General features: G+C 40.9%; 1 protein-coding gene across 2 annotated transcripts in view; it reads right to left on the reverse strand.

Annotated features, from left to right (window-relative positions):
- Window positions 1-16,296, reverse strand: part of LOC126100173 (ruvB-like 2) — an 82,932-nt gene that overhangs the window by 48,867 nt on the left and 17,769 nt on the right. For both annotated transcript variants that reach the window (XM_049910722.1, XM_049910721.1), the window contains exons 3-6: window positions 11,923-12,043; window positions 11,209-11,359; window positions 10,973-11,135; window positions 1,497-1,725 (exon numbers count right to left, since the gene is read on the reverse strand). In XM_049910722.1, the coding sequence (XP_049766679.1) occupies window positions 1,497-1,725; window positions 10,973-11,135; window positions 11,209-11,359; window positions 11,923-12,031 (652 nt within the window). In that variant the 5' untranslated portion in view covers window positions 12,032-12,043. The remainder of the gene's footprint in view (window positions 1-1,496; window positions 1,726-10,972; window positions 11,136-11,208; window positions 11,360-11,922; window positions 12,044-16,296) is intronic.

Consider the following 16,296-nt stretch of genomic DNA (forward strand, 5'->3'; position numbering starts at 1 on the left):
CAAGGTGAGGTACACAGTAGTTACACTCAGCATAAGCACTGGCCTGCTTGGCTTAATGCCGCCCACAAATAAACACCTCCATCAGCAGGTCTGTCCTCTTGCTAAGTGCTGCATGTGCCCTCCATGGCAGGTTTCCACAGTACCCCATAGTGCAACAGAGGCCAGCTCATCTGCCTCCACCTCCATGTCCACTGGTGGGGATGTTCGAGGTTTACATCAGGTTGTCACATTTATGTCCTAGATCCACAATGTGAAAGCTAATTGTGTGTATGTGTGTGCGTGTGTGTGCACTATCATCTCTTTGGAAACTATAGTAGGGAGGTAGCTTCCTGTTACTGCAGATGTTTAGCTACACTAAATTTTTAATATTCAGTTACAAACCCCCAACAATTACCTAATTATTTATTTTAGTAATTTATCTCCATGCCTCACTTCCCCCACTCCCGCACCTATCACCTTGGATTTTCCATTTTCTTCCTGCTTCTTAATTAACTGCTCATTTGCCTTCCCATTTCTCTTCCTCTTGATTCTTTTTTCCTTCTCATTCTGTACTTCAATCATCCCTTGACTGATGCTGACTGTGCTTACTGGTATACTACCTTTGACATCAACTCTGTGACTTCTCCCCTTCCGTCTTCATCTCCCTTTGTACTCACAAGAGATGAGTTCCTCACAACCTGCAGTGGGAACTGCCCCTTGTTTGTAATCTTGGCTCAACGTGTACCTCTTTCCCCCATAGTAAGGAATCTACAGTTCTGCACGCACCTACTCCCACAGTAAGGAATCTACAGTTTTTAAACCTACACTTGTTATTTTTACTGGTGTGTGTGTGTGTGTGTGTGTGTGTGTGTGCGCGCGCGTGTGCGCGTGCGTGTGTGCGCACGCACTCTGTTACATCAGCAGTCAAAACTCTTCTCTAATTTCAACGTGCTTCCCCCTCCCCTCACCTCCAATTCTTATAACAGATCACCCGAGTTCCCAACAGAAGTGAAATCTGGTTGGTTGGTTGTTTGGGGAAGGAGACCAGACAGCGAGGTCATCGGTCTCATCGGATTAGGGAAGGACGGGGAAGGAAGTCGGCCGTGCCCTTTGGAAGGAACCATCCCGGCATTTGCCTGGAGCGATTTAGGGAAATCACGGAAAACCTAAATCAAGATGGCCGGATGCGGGATTAAGTGAAATCTGCTTCCTACTTCCATGGTACAGTTGATTTTGACCAACACCAACAGTGTAACCAACTATGTAACTAAATGTGATGCTGTCAAATCAGCTCAAGCAAATATTCACTCTTTCCCACAACTATTGTAATTAATATGTTTTCTGAGAGAATGGCAGTCACAGAAGAACACACTGACCTTACATGTTTAACACTGCATACGTTTATTTACTTCTTCACAACTGGACCTACCTACATTCATCTCATTTCAAAATCCTCTCATTCTATGAAGCACATGTACACGGAAGTTACAGCATATGGAAAATTAAGCACAGTTTACCTGAGAACAGTGCGAGGAAGCCGTGTGTGCGACTGTTTATGACATCCACTTCGTGCAAGGTCACAGTGTGGACAACCTCCTTCCGTTTCTGCAGCTCTCCCTCTGGACACTGCACAAATCTCGTCTGAGGTCCTGTGGCGTCATAGTCACGTGCCCGTGTGAAAGAGCGGCCCAGCCTGCTTATCTTACCAGTAGCTTTGTCAATGGTCACCACATCACCAGCTTGGACCTAGAATAAGAAGTCTTTGATGTACCTTAATGTCAGTCTTTAACAGCTGTAATAGTTAAGAGTTTCTGCTTAATGTCAAATGGAACTGAAGTTTACCACAACACTTAACCCATTACTGTGAAAATGTCCACGTAACAGCAGCTGTCTGGTTAGAGAACTACTTTTCTCAGATTGGCCTGTGATGATTCAGGATGCTATCTACGAAAATGACTGTGGATGAAAGACGACCAAGATCCTACTAGTATGGTATGCCAAAACCACAACACAATTTTTTCGTGAAATACTGGATAATACTATTGGGAACATGTGGCCATATATTATTAGGATGTTCACACAAAGCACAGGCATTTTCACAATGTCTGTTCAGCTCAGATCTCCAAACTGATACAAAACTGGTTTTTATGCAATGGACACAGTAGAACCATGTTGATAACCTTGGAACAGGCTATTAATGTAAATTACTCCAAACTTAACATTGCAGCTGACCAGATATAGCTTTCTTTATTATTGATGACATAGCTGACTTCCAAATCATGCTTTTGTCAGACTGATAACTTCAATACACTGTTTCCTGTCACTAAGTCACCTAACACCTGTTTCTGTTCAGGCAGCATTCAATAGTGTAAGACAAAGAAATGATAGAGAAGTCCTTGGTGGAATACGAATAATGGAAGGACTAATGGTAACAACTCATCATATAGTGAAGCATTCAGTCACCAATCTGCACATAAACTATACTGAAAAATTGCTAAGCTTCCTTCAGAGCTAAATGAACCCCACTCCCCCCCTTCCATTCACACACTTCCAAATTTATATGCAGGGTGACTTTGTGATGATGTTAAAATGTTTCAGGGCTGATGGAGAAGAATAAATGTATCCATCTGGGGTAACAATACAACGAAAAGAGTTGTTGCTACTCACCACATAGCAGAGATGCCAAGTTGCAGAAAGGCACAATGAAAAGGCTGTCAGAAAGTTACTGTTCATCCATCAATTTGAGGTAAGGGATCCTGGTCCAGAAATGACCGAGTTGAAACTTATAAGCGAAAATCATTCTGATAACTCTTATCAGTGGACTACTACTACTGCAAGCTCTTTCCTTGGCATACTACTTCCTCTCAAAACATGGTAAACAAATAGTCTGCAGTAGAAGAGGTGCACTGACAGAGTATCAGAATGATTTTCTGCTTGTAACATTCAAATCTGGTCATTTGCGGACTGGGGTCCCTTACCTCAAATTGGCACATTTACCCTTCTCCATCATCCCTGAAAGTTCATATCATCATCACAGAATTATCTTGCATTCATAGATTGATCTCAATCAATATTTAAAATGTGCTTCCCCAAGCAACAAAAGAACAAAGTATGGCATTAATAAGACATTTAAAAAGCCTAAATTACAGAAGCGAGTAAATACTATTACAATAAATCCTGTGCTATCTTAAGGAAAATCATTAAAACATAAAAGAAACTCTACACATCAAAATTAATTATTCAGATAATAAAATTAGATTCTTCCTAGTGACCCAGCCTAGCTTCGCATGGTTAGCACGAAGGATTTGTCTGATGCTACAATTTTATTTATGGGCCACTTTGTAGAGTAATGATTAAAATCAGAGAACAATGTTGGGTAACCTCCAAATTCTGGTAATGGTCCTATTTGCATAGAAAGTGGAACAAAATTTGTTGCATTTAGCTTCCAGAAGAAGCCCTTAAAAGATTAATGTTTATGTTTTAACTGTAGACCATCAGATATTTTCTATGTATTCGAAATATTTCTTTACCTTCTACATCAATAAGCTCTTCAGGATTAGGTGTCGAGATCAACATATTATATTTTGATGCCACAATTGCCAGGGCTCTATGCAACTGAACAAGTAAAAGACACTGCATGCTTAGTTCAGTTCCAGCAAAGTTCAAAGTGTCTGACCATGTGTTTATTAACTGTCGTACCAAAGGCGATTTTAATGCGTAGCTGGAGCCATTTGAACTGGGAAGGTAAGTCCTTGAGTATCATTGGTACTCACGTTATCAAAACAGTTATTCCAGTTCTACAGCCAGTTACAATTGTACACCTGACCAAAATCTTTTTGAGATTGGGTACTCATTGTCTTGTTCCATTGCAAAATTGGTGTGTGTCTGAATTCCTCAATAAAATAATAAGTACATCTACTTTTAATAAAAATTTATGCGGTGGAGTTAAAAGTGGAATTGGCTGGATGTTTAAAGGAACCAAACTACTAGGTCATCAATCCCTTCACCCTCGAACAGACAGGTCTATCTGACTGTAGATCAGATAGACCCTACTGTGCAAAACCCAGAGGAAGGAAACCTCAAGGTCTACCACTGCCAGAGAAGCTGAGCAAAGGGACAAAAGAAGACAGGGGGACAGAGGAAGAAAGGCAAGAAAGCTGCCCCATCTAGGGAGCAGCTGGAAGTCCCTGAAAGCAGCCTCCACCGCTTACCAGAGGTACTCTATTCCGAGTTGCTTTGGAAAGACTACAAACACAGACAGGGCGAGAGAAGTGCAGAGAGACAAAAGACGAACAAGTCTAACAGACTACACGAGAGGGGGAGAAGAAGAGTAAAAGAGCAAATAGGAGATGACTGGGCTGGACCACCACACCCAGACAACTGCAGTTTGGTCTGGGCTGAAGAGTCAACAGTGTGTACTGCCAGCCTCTCAATAGGCCAATAAGGTTCAGTGGTCCTCACTTGAAGAGAGTGGTAAAAGCCCGCTTCACAAATAAAATGTAAAACTAAGTCAGCTGCTGGGGCATCGTCTCTTAACACCAGGGACAGCAAGTCAGGGAAATTTAAGAGTCCACCACAGGACGGCTAGGTTGGGACAATCCAGCAAAATGTGGATCACTGTCAAACAGGCTCCACAATGCAGTGGGGCATGTCCTCACTATGGAGCAGATGACCAAGACTCAGCCAAGTATTGCCAATGCAAAGCCAGCATGGAGGTCCACCTCAGATTTGTAGGTTCCTTTATCACTCACAGTTTGTTCGGTAAAGTCAGAGTGAGCCATTCCGTATTCCAGACACCTCAAACCTGAGAGTGTAATACTGATTGGAGGCTTGTATAAGGAATACCAATCTCAAGAGTCAGTTTACTGGTAGCCTGTTTGCCCAGACTCTAAGCAAGTTCCTTCCGCAGGATCCTGATGAGGTCCACAATCCAGATCAAGGTCACTGAGTGGCCACACTGTTCAAGGATGTACAGGGAACCCTGCATAGCAGCAATTTCCACAGGATGGCGAGAGTAGCAATGGTCGAGAGCTGGCAAACTGCTCAAGGAGTCACTGCAGATGAGGAAAGACCCACCAATGCAGGAATGGATCCGCTCAGGAGCAGGAGAGATGGCTACCAACTCTGCAGTGAAAACACTACAGCCATCCACCAAGGAGAGCAGTTTAGTATGTCTTGCATGAGTATAAGCAAAGCATACACGACCAGTAACAATTGAGCCACAGTGTAGATGACTTCTGAACCCTGGGATGCACCGAGGATGGAGAAAAATTGGTAGCAGAGGGCCCTTGGATGAACTGAGTCTTCTGGACCGCGTGATACGTCAAGACAAAGCTGCTGCAGAAGAACAGTGCAATCTGCACACCAGCTGGTGTTACTAAGGCAATGAAGTGTATTAAGGTGCAGCCAGCACTTTCCCTTAATCTGGTGAAGATGGGGAATCCATGTCAACCAAGATTCGAAGACCAGTCCTAAAAAGCGTTAAATCTCCGCTACATTGTGTAATTGGTTGTAAGGTTAATTTCTGGTTGTGGATGAACAATATGACGTCGACAGAAGAGCACAACTCAAATCTTGGTGGCGGAAAATTGAAAGCCATGGATGGGGGCCCATGCCAGCATCTTTCCCGTGGCAGCTTGCAGTCAACGTTCAGTGACACTCTTACGAGATGAGGAAAAGTAGAGGCAAAAGTTGTTCGTATACTAGGAGGGCGATACTGAGAACTGCACAGCTGCAGCATCCACTTGAACCCGGAATGTACAGTGCTGACAACAGGAAGTTGTGGGTGAAAATTGGGAGCAGGCTCCAGAGACCCCATTCATGTAAGGCAACAAGGATGTGGTGTCGCCACGTGATGTTATAAGCCTTTTGGAGGTCAAAGAAGACAGCTACAAATAATATGCTGACATCGGGCAAAAGCTGTTTGGATGGCAGACTCCAGGTAAACCAGATTCTCAGTAGTGGAACAACCTTTGTGAAAACCACCCTGGAACAGAGCCAGAAGACACAGACTCGTGGAGCCAACACAGCCACCAGCTCACCAGGCATTCAGAGAACACCAGCGAGATTTATTGGGCGATAACTGTCCATCTCTGGAAGGTGCTTAACTGGTTTCAGTACTGCGGCAATGATGCTTTCTCACTATTGCAATGGGAACTGGCCCCTGCTCCAGGTGCGGTTACAGATGGCAATGATATGATGCTGACAATCAATCCACTCGTAGGTGCTTGAACATTTGGTTGTGGATGTGGTTTGGCCCTAGGGCTGTAACAGAAGAGTGGGCAAGGACACTGACGAATTCCCAATCATTGAATGGGTCATTATATGGTTCTAGGGGGTGTGTAGTAAAAGATAATTGCTTTTGCTCCAACTGCTGTTTTAGGACATGAAAGACAGGTTGATAAAGCTCAGACAGCGCCATTTATTCAAGGTGACACCAGGTACACCTACAGGTGTCTGGTATCCATAGATACATCTGATCTTAGCCGAAACCTCCGAAGGAGAGGAACACAGCCTGATGGTTGAAATACACCATTCCCAGCATTCTTGCTACCGTCTTTTTATTAGGTGACACACCCAGGCACGGAGCCACTTAAAAGCAATGATGTGCTCCACTGATGGGTGCCACTTATGGCATTGGAGAGTCAACCTATGATCTCTAATGGCCTCTGCGATGTCTGAGCATAGTTCGACATCTCATCGGTATACCATCACCTTGACCTTCTCAGTCAATGAATCGCCTCTTAAAGGCAAAATGAAGGCACTGGTAGCAACCCTATTGTTCTCTGGCCCCCTATAGACAAAGTGGGCAAAGTGTACACCTCTTTGCTCCAAGTTGGCACACATCTCATCATCACATTATAAGAGCAGGTATCTGTAGAAAATGATGCTCGAAACTAAATTTAGACTTTACGGGGAGTGACAGTCACTGGTATGTCACCCAGCGAGCAGTGTATGTGACTGGGCAGATGTAATTTTGTTCAGAACTGACCCACTTTTCGTTTTAGAGATGGCCTGAATAATGGCTTTGTGGCTAAGAACAAATCACCATCAGTCCTTGAACAGACCAAGTATTGTGGCGAACACTGCTCTGATTGCCACTTAATCCGATGTTCCTCCCAAGGTGTAGCCAGGGAAACACTTTAGGGTCATATCTCTCAGCATTGAAAGAGGGCTATTCTTTCACAGACACTCTAGGGGCCATATGGCCACCAGCAAGAGATAAATTCATCTGCTTCATTTGCCATTTATCTGCCATGGTAGAACCCACTCTGAATGGGGGCTCTCCCCACGGGCACCACCTGACCAGTAATATATTGCTCAACGCCCCATTCCCCAGACACGAAGAGTACAAACTCCTTAGCACGAGTGGCGAGTTTTCAGCTTGGGCACCGACAGTACGATCCCTGCATGGTCTGGGGGCTACCACCTTTGACCCCCCCACCTGCACAATGGCATGGCTACTGTGCAAGGTTTTGGATTCAAGGGAAAGGTGCACAGATAGGAAGGCACAAAAGTGGAGCACACACTGCATTGGGTGTTCTTCCCTGCACTATCCACACTTCTGTAGTGTTTTGAAAATTGGTGGCAGGTCAAACCCAATGTGGGGACCATGTGTTTATTTAATGAAAAGTTGTAAATATGCCGGGAGTGGAAACTTGAGGCCCATTCATAAACCAGGTCCAAGCAGGGTCGGCACCAAGAAAACCTCACAATGGAGAGGCCAACAGAGAAAGGGATAGTGGAAGGATAGCCTGCACATACTCAAAAAAGAGTTATGAGTCTCCTGTGAGGGAAAGGTGACATTTAATGAATTGGAGGAAAGAAAGAAAGAAAGAAAACCAGTAAGGTAATGCATTGCTTTCTCTCTCACTAATACCATGTCAAAAGAATAACAAATTTGTGATGGGTCCTCAAACTTGGACAGAATGAAGTTATTTACTTTACTGATGGGTTCATCTGAAGGTGACAATATAGCATTTTTCTAAAATCGATCAAGTGCCTTAGTTAACACGCTGTGGATATCAGGATATAATTTTGCCAATTAATTCTGAGATGTATGGCACTAAAGCGGAGACATTATTATTTATTTTACTGATTTTTAAGTATTTTGTGGTGTTATTTCGTACTGTTGTGTACTTCACACGCACGATCTGTCACCTACAACACATGTATGTCAATTTACCTCTTAAATAATTCCTCCTCACCATTCTCTGAGTTAATTACCTCCGTGGCCCTGCTGTGCAGTGCCAAATGACCATTCTCTCAGACTTCTTCACTTTGTTGGGATGCACTGATGCAGGGGGAGAGCTGCAATCAGCCTAAGCTACTAAATAACGTAAACAGCTTAGGGGTCATTATGCTGAATTTTCCACTCTCTGGGTTTGATACACAGTTTCAATCGCAGTGATAGGTGAACAGATCCCTTAGTTCATGACAGATTATTTAAAACAGGCATGAGTCTTCCACTGAAGACCATGTATAAAGTATTGCACCATGCTGAGAAATGTAGCCTTATCAATTTGCACAAGGAGATTGAAATAAATGTACATAAAAGCAAATCACCACAAAATCTCCTCAATGAACAAACCAAGTTAACCAATGCATCCTTTCTCCAAAATTTCATTCACCTGCTTTCCAACTTAAAAAAAAATCCTCTGTTGCAATATTTATATATGCACATCCATCCCAAACCATTTACTGTGCTCTCGATGTATGCCATAACACATCCATAGTTGTAATATTTATTTATGTACATCTGGCCCTTGTCATTTACTCTTGTCCCAATGTATACCATTATAATTACGTTAATATAATTGCAGTAATGCTTTATAACCGACTGCTTTATTTGTTTATCTTAATTTTAATCAGATTTCTGTCAATATAAATAATAAATAATGTAACATTAGCAATTTGTAAATTTCTACTGTCACATACATGTATTTAACGAAATATCTCTCAGCGTTGATGTTTTTGGTATTGTTATGGTTGTAATGCCGTCATCTTTGTATACATACCGCCACGCGATGAAATTTCTGAGTGTGTGAGTGGTGCTTTACATTATGTGCAAATATATACACAAAAAAGTGCATTATACAGTTTTCGCTGCTCCAAGATTGATGAGCAACCCACACTGGAACATAATGGTGCAGATTCTTCATTGTAAGTACCAAAAACATCCTCCCTTTCATAACAATAATTTGTTTAAATCACTTAAAATCGTTATGAGGCACAATTACAGTTAAAAAGACATTGTCTCACATCATCTTTTGGTTGCAGGGCAGCACCAGCCCAAGGAAGTTTTGTCAGGTGGGTAAATAAAAGGCGAAATCTAATGTATAACATGAACTAGCTGTCTGAGGATAAACTGGTCAGTTTCAAACCGGTAATGGTGCTGTTTAAATAAACAAATAGCATTATAAAACATGGCTGGTTGCTATTACCTGTGTAAGAGTCAAACTATATTTTGTACACAGCCACGGGCTCAAAATGTCAGTTTTTGACAAAACAGCAGAAAAATGAATTGTTTTTGGTTTGGAGAGAAACTCAGTTGTTGGAGATCCTTTACACTGAAAAGGTCTATGTATCTCAATATGACAATAAATCTGCTTGTAATATTGAAGTCCTCAGCTACTCACTGAAGTAAGCTTTAGTGGCAAAATAACATTTGCACTCAGAAGAATAAAGTGGCAGAGTGTACTGCAGGACTAGAAGACATAATTTTATCCAGCTGAACCTTTTCAAATGTATCACTATTACTTCGCTTAGAAACATTACAGGTGCTGTAGGTGGTGTGACCATAACATTTCAGAGGAAACTTGGAAAGTAAAATGATCAGTTCAACTGCCTACTAATAGTGCGGCAGCAATGTCAGATGATGTCACAGCAAGGTTTCATCAGATCTAACGTTTACAGTATTAGATTAATTAAAAAGTCTTGCCAGTGCCTCCAGGCACATCTAAAAAACATTTTCCCTCCGTTGTTGCTGACTATACAAAGCGGCTACTCAAACCTGTAGGGCGATAAAAAAATTGAGAATTCCAGGTGTGAGGAGGAATACTGTGTCAAGAAGCTGCTGGTAAATTAATGGTGAGAGGAGGGGGTGAGGGTGGGGGATGGCATACCATAATAATGACTTTTTGCTCTCAGCTGAGATATATTAGTCATAAGCAGTAGTTTAACTGCAGTTTTTAAAACATCGGTGCTTCATATCGAATAACACTCATGTAATTAACACACTCTGAAATATTAAGTATTTTAAAATTTGTGATCCATTAATATTTAAATTTCATTTTATTGAGTTTAAGTTAAAAACAAAGAATTCCCTGAGATGAAATTCACCAAGATTTCTCTGATTTTTCTAAGTAAAATGTAATTCCCTGAGAATTCCAGGTTTTCCAGAAGAATCGCCACCCTGCGCTATTAAGTCAGAAACATTTGTTTGCTCATTATTCAAATGATAGTCATTTTGAACAGAGTAGAAAAGTTGGTAATGATCATATGAGGGGCACTCAAATAATGCAACTTTTTTTCTGAAAACAGGTTGCTTTTATTCAAAACTCCTTTACACCCTATTATTGCCCATTCTTTTGAGTACAAAACTATTTTCAACATAATCTCCATTCAATGCAATGGCCTTATGCCACTTTAGAAGAGCCTGTACGGTCACAATTGGGAATGTGTGTGGATGCCAGAAACCAAAGAAACTCCAGAATGAAATTTTCACTCTGCAGCGGAGTGTGCGCCGATATGAAACTTCCTGGCATATTAAAACTGTGTGCCAGTCCGAGACTCGAACTCGGCACCTTTGCCTTTCGTGGGCAAGAGCTCTACCAACTGAGCTACCCAAGCACAACTCACGCCCCATCCTCACAGCTTTAATTCTGCCAGTCCCGAGTTCGAGTCTTGGTCCAGCACACAGTTTTAATCTGCCAGGTAGTTTCAAAGAAACTCCGTTTAACATTTGTTTTAAATCTACTTAAAATGAACTTACCTTTTCTTTCATGAGTGATTCAATCATCTTGCTACCCAAATCATAAATAGTTTCCATTTCAGTTGTCTTCAGAGTAAGCTTCCCGACTTTTGTACCAACGCCAGTTGCAGGCCTGTCAACTTGTACTTCAACCACTTCTCCCTCAATAATTTCAGTTTCCTCTCTGCAAGATTAAATTATAATATAAGAAACTATTGCAAACAACTGATTATAGGCTCAGGGATTTTCAAACTTACTTGATCCGCACTCCAATGGACTTTCTGATAGCCTGTGTCAAAGCTTCTGTCTTACTCATCTCCAAACTGTATATTTCAGAACCAGCCATACTTGTGAAAGGTGTGTCTTGACCTAACGCTTGTGCCAGTCCCATGGCAATTGCAGTTTTACCTATAAAATTAATTACACATTTATAATATGCAACAATGCCCAATATAAATGAAATTTTACAGTACTCTTAACTGACTGACAATTTTATGCCACTATTTACATCATTAAACTACTACACAAAGAGACATGTAAGGAGAAAAGACGGTAAATACTTGGCAGCTACATTAAATGTCTATATACCAACCATTACTACAAGGTGAAACACCAGGAAAAAAAAAATCTTCCTTAACTACGCATATGGCTACTCTGTTCCTGAAGTCCCAAACTCTGAAAAATGAACTAGATAATCTGAAGGTCAATGGCACTATTATCTTTTCACTGCTGTCACCCATGATCCATCCTACATTACTTCCTCTTCACAAGATGTATAACACACTGTCACTAAATGTAATATGGATAGGTACACATTACTACTAAATATAACATGGACAGGTAAAATATCTATACACCAAGCACTGGCAGAATAAAATACATGAAAGACTCATTCATACTGATTATTACATTATTACTACAGACGTATGTAGCTATACACATTGGGTATCTTTCACTGAACCTGATTTTACCTGTTCCTGGTTGTCCTGCAAACAGGACAGCTCTCCCTGCAATCTTGCCCTCTTTTATCATCTCAAGGACAACACCAGCAGCTCGCCGAGCTGATAGCTGTCCCACCATTCCCTGAGAGACCTGAAATACAATGTAAAATCTTGAATTGGTGGTTCAAAGGGATGACTAATATCTGTGCTTCCACAGTTGTGATTGCTTTCTAGTCATGAAACTGAAATGTGAAAATATGCCATGAAATACTTTTCGCAAGATATAATGATCTGAGTAGTGATTCTACATGTAAAAAAAGTGGGTTTGAGATTTGCACGCATGTTGAAGTAACCGGCTACCTTGCTAAATTTTCGCCATTCCTACAGGATGTCAGTCTATTTTGTAGAGCTGTCTTCGAAAGTTTTGTCATTCTTTTGCTAGTGAGTATTAATGACTAGATAAACATGAAGTAGGTAATTATATAGTAAATGTCCTGCATCATAAATCTTACACAACATACATAGAAAATGTATTATGATAAAACAGTATATATTACCAATCCATAGTTTCCAAACAATGACATTCTGTAAATTTAACAAAAAACTGACACTAATAGAGAAATAATGTGAGTGCTACAGAAGTAATTGCACAGACATTGAAATATCTTGTGAAAGAAATGTTTAATTCCAAAATATTGGCTAATTTCACCTGCTTAGTTAGTTTCAAATAGACACATACTAACGTTCATACAACTATAGCATTTCATTTCACAGATTGTACATTATGTAATACAAAAATGGAACGTAAGAGAATATTGGAAGAAAACCAGAAATTCATAAATCATAGTAAACAGCATAGTATGCATTATAGGATGCATATGAATGTCCGGATTCAAAACAAAGCAACTTAAATTACACTTTTCTATGGTTTTTGAGATGCTAATATTCTCGAAGTGTTCTCTCCCTATTGTTTCTTTATTGTGGCATTACATTTTTGTTAATGCTGTATATACAAGGTAATGAAAATGATCATCTGAAATTGTTGTTGTTGTTGTGGTCTTCAGTCCTGAGACTGGTTTGATGCAGCTCTCTATGCTACTCTATCATGTGCAAGCTTCTTCATCTCCCAGTACCTACTGCACCCAACATCCTTCTGAATCTGCTTAGTGTATTCATCTCTTGGTCTCCCTCTACGATTTTTACCCTCCACGCTGCCCTCCAATACTAAATTGGTGATCCCTTGATGCCTCAGAACATGTCCTACCAACCGATCCCTTCTTCTGGTCAAGTTGTGCCACAAACTTCTCTTCTCCCCAATCCTATTCAATACTTCCTCATTAGTTATGTGATCTACCCACCTAATCTTCAACATTCTTCTGTAGCACCACATTTCAAAAGCTTCTATTCTCTTCTTGTCCAAACTATTTATCGTCCATGTTTCACTTCCATACATGGCTACACTCCATACAAATACTTTCAGAAATGACTTCCTGACACTTAAATCTATACTCGATGTTAACAAATTTCTCTTCTTCAGAAATGCTTTCCTTGCCATTGCCAGTCTACATTTTATATCCTCTCTACTTCGACCATCATCAGTTATTTTGCTCCCCAAATAGCAAAACTCCTTTACTACTTTAAGTGTCTCATTTTATATTTTCTCTTTTCATCAATTAAATTCAATATTTCTTCTGTTACCCAAGGATTTCTACTAGCCCTCGTCTTTTTACCTACTTGATCCTCTGCTGCCTTCACTACTTCATCCCTCAAAGCTACCCATTCTTCTTCTACTGTATTTCTTTCCCCCATTCCTGTCAATTGTTCCCTTATGCTCTCCCTGAAACTCTGTACAACCTCTGGTTCTTTCAGTTTATCCAGGTCCCGTCTCCTTAAATTCCCACCTTTTTGCTGTTTCTTCAGTTTTAATCTACAGGTCATAACCAATAGATTGTGGTCAGAGTCCACATCTGCCCCTGGAAATGTCTTACAATTTAAAACCTGGTTCCTAAATCTGTGTCTTACTATTATATAATCTATGTGATACCTTTTAGTATCTCCAGGGTTCTTCCATGTATACAACCTTCTTTCATGATTCTTAAACCAAGTGTTAGCTATGATTATGTTGTGCTCTGTGCAAAATTCTTTCATTTCTTAGCCCCAATCCATATTCACCTACTATGTTTCCTTCTCTCCCTTTTCCTACACTCGAATTCCAATCACCCATGACTATTAAATTTTCATCTCCCTTCACTATCTGAATAATTTCTTTTATTTCATCATACATTTCTTCAATTTCTTCGTCATCTGCAGAGCTAGTTGGCATATAAACTTGTACTACTGTAGTAGGTGTGGGCTTCGTATCTATCTTGGCCACAATAATGCGTTCACTATGCTGTTTGTAGTAGCTTACCCGCATTCCTATTTTCCTATTCATTATTAAACCTACTCCTGCATTACCCCTATTTGACTTTGTGTTTATAACCCTGTAGTCACCTGACCAGAAGTCTTGTTCCTCCTGCCACCGAACTTCACTAATTCCCACTATATCTAACTTTAACCTATCCATTTCCCTTTTTAAATTTTCTAACCTACCTGCCCGATTAAGGTATCTGACATTCCACGCTCCGATCCGTAGAATGCCAGTTTTCTTTCTCCTGATAACGACATCCTCTTGAGTAGTCCCCGCCCGGAGATCCGAATGGGGGACTATTTTACCTCCGGAATATTTTACCCAAGAGGACGCCATCATCATCTAATCATACAGTAAAGCTGCATGCCCTCGGGAAAAATTACGGCTGTAGTTTCCCCTTGCTTTCAGCCGTTCGCAGTACCAGCACAGCAAGGCCATTTTGGTTATTGTTACAAGGCCAGATCAGTCAATCATCCAGACTGTTCCCCCTGCAACTACTGAAAAGGCTGCTGCCCCTCTTCAGGAACCACACGTTTGTCTGGCCTCCCAACAGATACCCCTCCGTTGTGGTTGTACCTACGGTATGGCTATCTGTATCGCTGAGGCACGCAAGCCTCCCCAACAACGGCAAGGTCCATTGTTCATGGGGGGGCATCTGAAATTAATTGAAACAAAACACTGAAACTAGTCTTTAGTCCAGTGATTCCAGGTGGTATGAGTTGCAATGTTACGTACTTTTCAGTAGTAGTTTGCTCTAAAGGAGTATGATTTTTATATGTAAACCAGGAATCAAGCGAAAGCAAGTTATTCTGACCAACTATTGGTCAAAAGCAGTGCTCATCTCATAGTTGTCGTTATCTTATGTCCATTTTCCCCACTCTTGCTTGTTGTGAATAAATATTCCCTACTGTCCTTGCAAGATCATGCTCATGAGAAAATCATAGGGGGCAGAGGACCTCCAACTTCATGCAGCACAACAAATAACTTTCCAGCCAATTTAGCATCCAGGTTAACAGCTGGCCTAATTGTGTACAAATGAGTTAAGGCATTGATGTTTGTTGACCTTAATATAACTCTCTTGGTACTTTAATTTCCAGGGTTCATTTGATGTGTGTTACCTCTTCAAATCCTGACTGGTCAGAGTTAAAAACAATTCCTTACTGAATGACGAGATAAGTTTGTTTATCTCCTTTACAAATTTCCTGGCAGAGTTCGCAGTTTGTGGTGCATTGTCCACTTGACGCTTTGTTGGAAATTTCGTTACCTCAAGTCTTCCAATTCTGTAGCATTGTTTGAAGTTACACCACCATCCACTACTTCACTTGAAATAACTGTGATCTATGTCACATACAATTTGATGTGCATAATGTTGTAGGTCACTATCATGCACCAAGCATTTCTGTCCGGATTATCCACCGGAAGCAAGGGACCATCAGGTAAAGGGAAACGTCTGATTATCGCACACATTGGCAGCAAAGCAGGGTTCGTTGAAGGATGTTTGTGGACTTTCGAATCCAAGAAAAGTGGAGATTATCATGAGGAGATGTGCGCCGAAACCTCCAAGAAGTGGTTTCAAGATGTTCTTCCTCGGCTTCAGGAAAATGCAGTTATTGTTCTTGATAACGCACCATACCATTCTCGGAGAAAAGAAAAAGTTCCCAATGAGAATTCCAATAAGCACAAAATATCAGAGTGGCTAAAATCTAAAAACATCGATTTCGAAGACGGTATGTTGAAGAAAGAACTTTTTGATATAGTTAAAAATCATAGAATAGCGCACAACGAATACGTAATAGATGAAATGGCGAAGAATGCAGGGAAAACTGTTCTCAGAATTCCTCCGAACCACTGTGAATTAAACGTCATCGAGATAGAGTGGGCCAGAATCAAAGGCTATGCTGCAGCGAAAAACAAAACATACAAAATGCTGGAAGTTAAAGTACTGCTAGAAGAAGCAGTAAGAAGTGACTGCAGAGGATTGGAACAAGTGTGTC

This window comes from Schistocerca cancellata, chromosome 9 (assembly GCF_023864275.1).
Source record: "Schistocerca cancellata isolate TAMUIC-IGC-003103 chromosome 9, iqSchCanc2.1, whole genome shotgun sequence".
In the NCBI taxonomy this organism is placed as follows: Eukaryota; Metazoa; Arthropoda; class Insecta; order Orthoptera; family Acrididae; genus Schistocerca; species Schistocerca cancellata.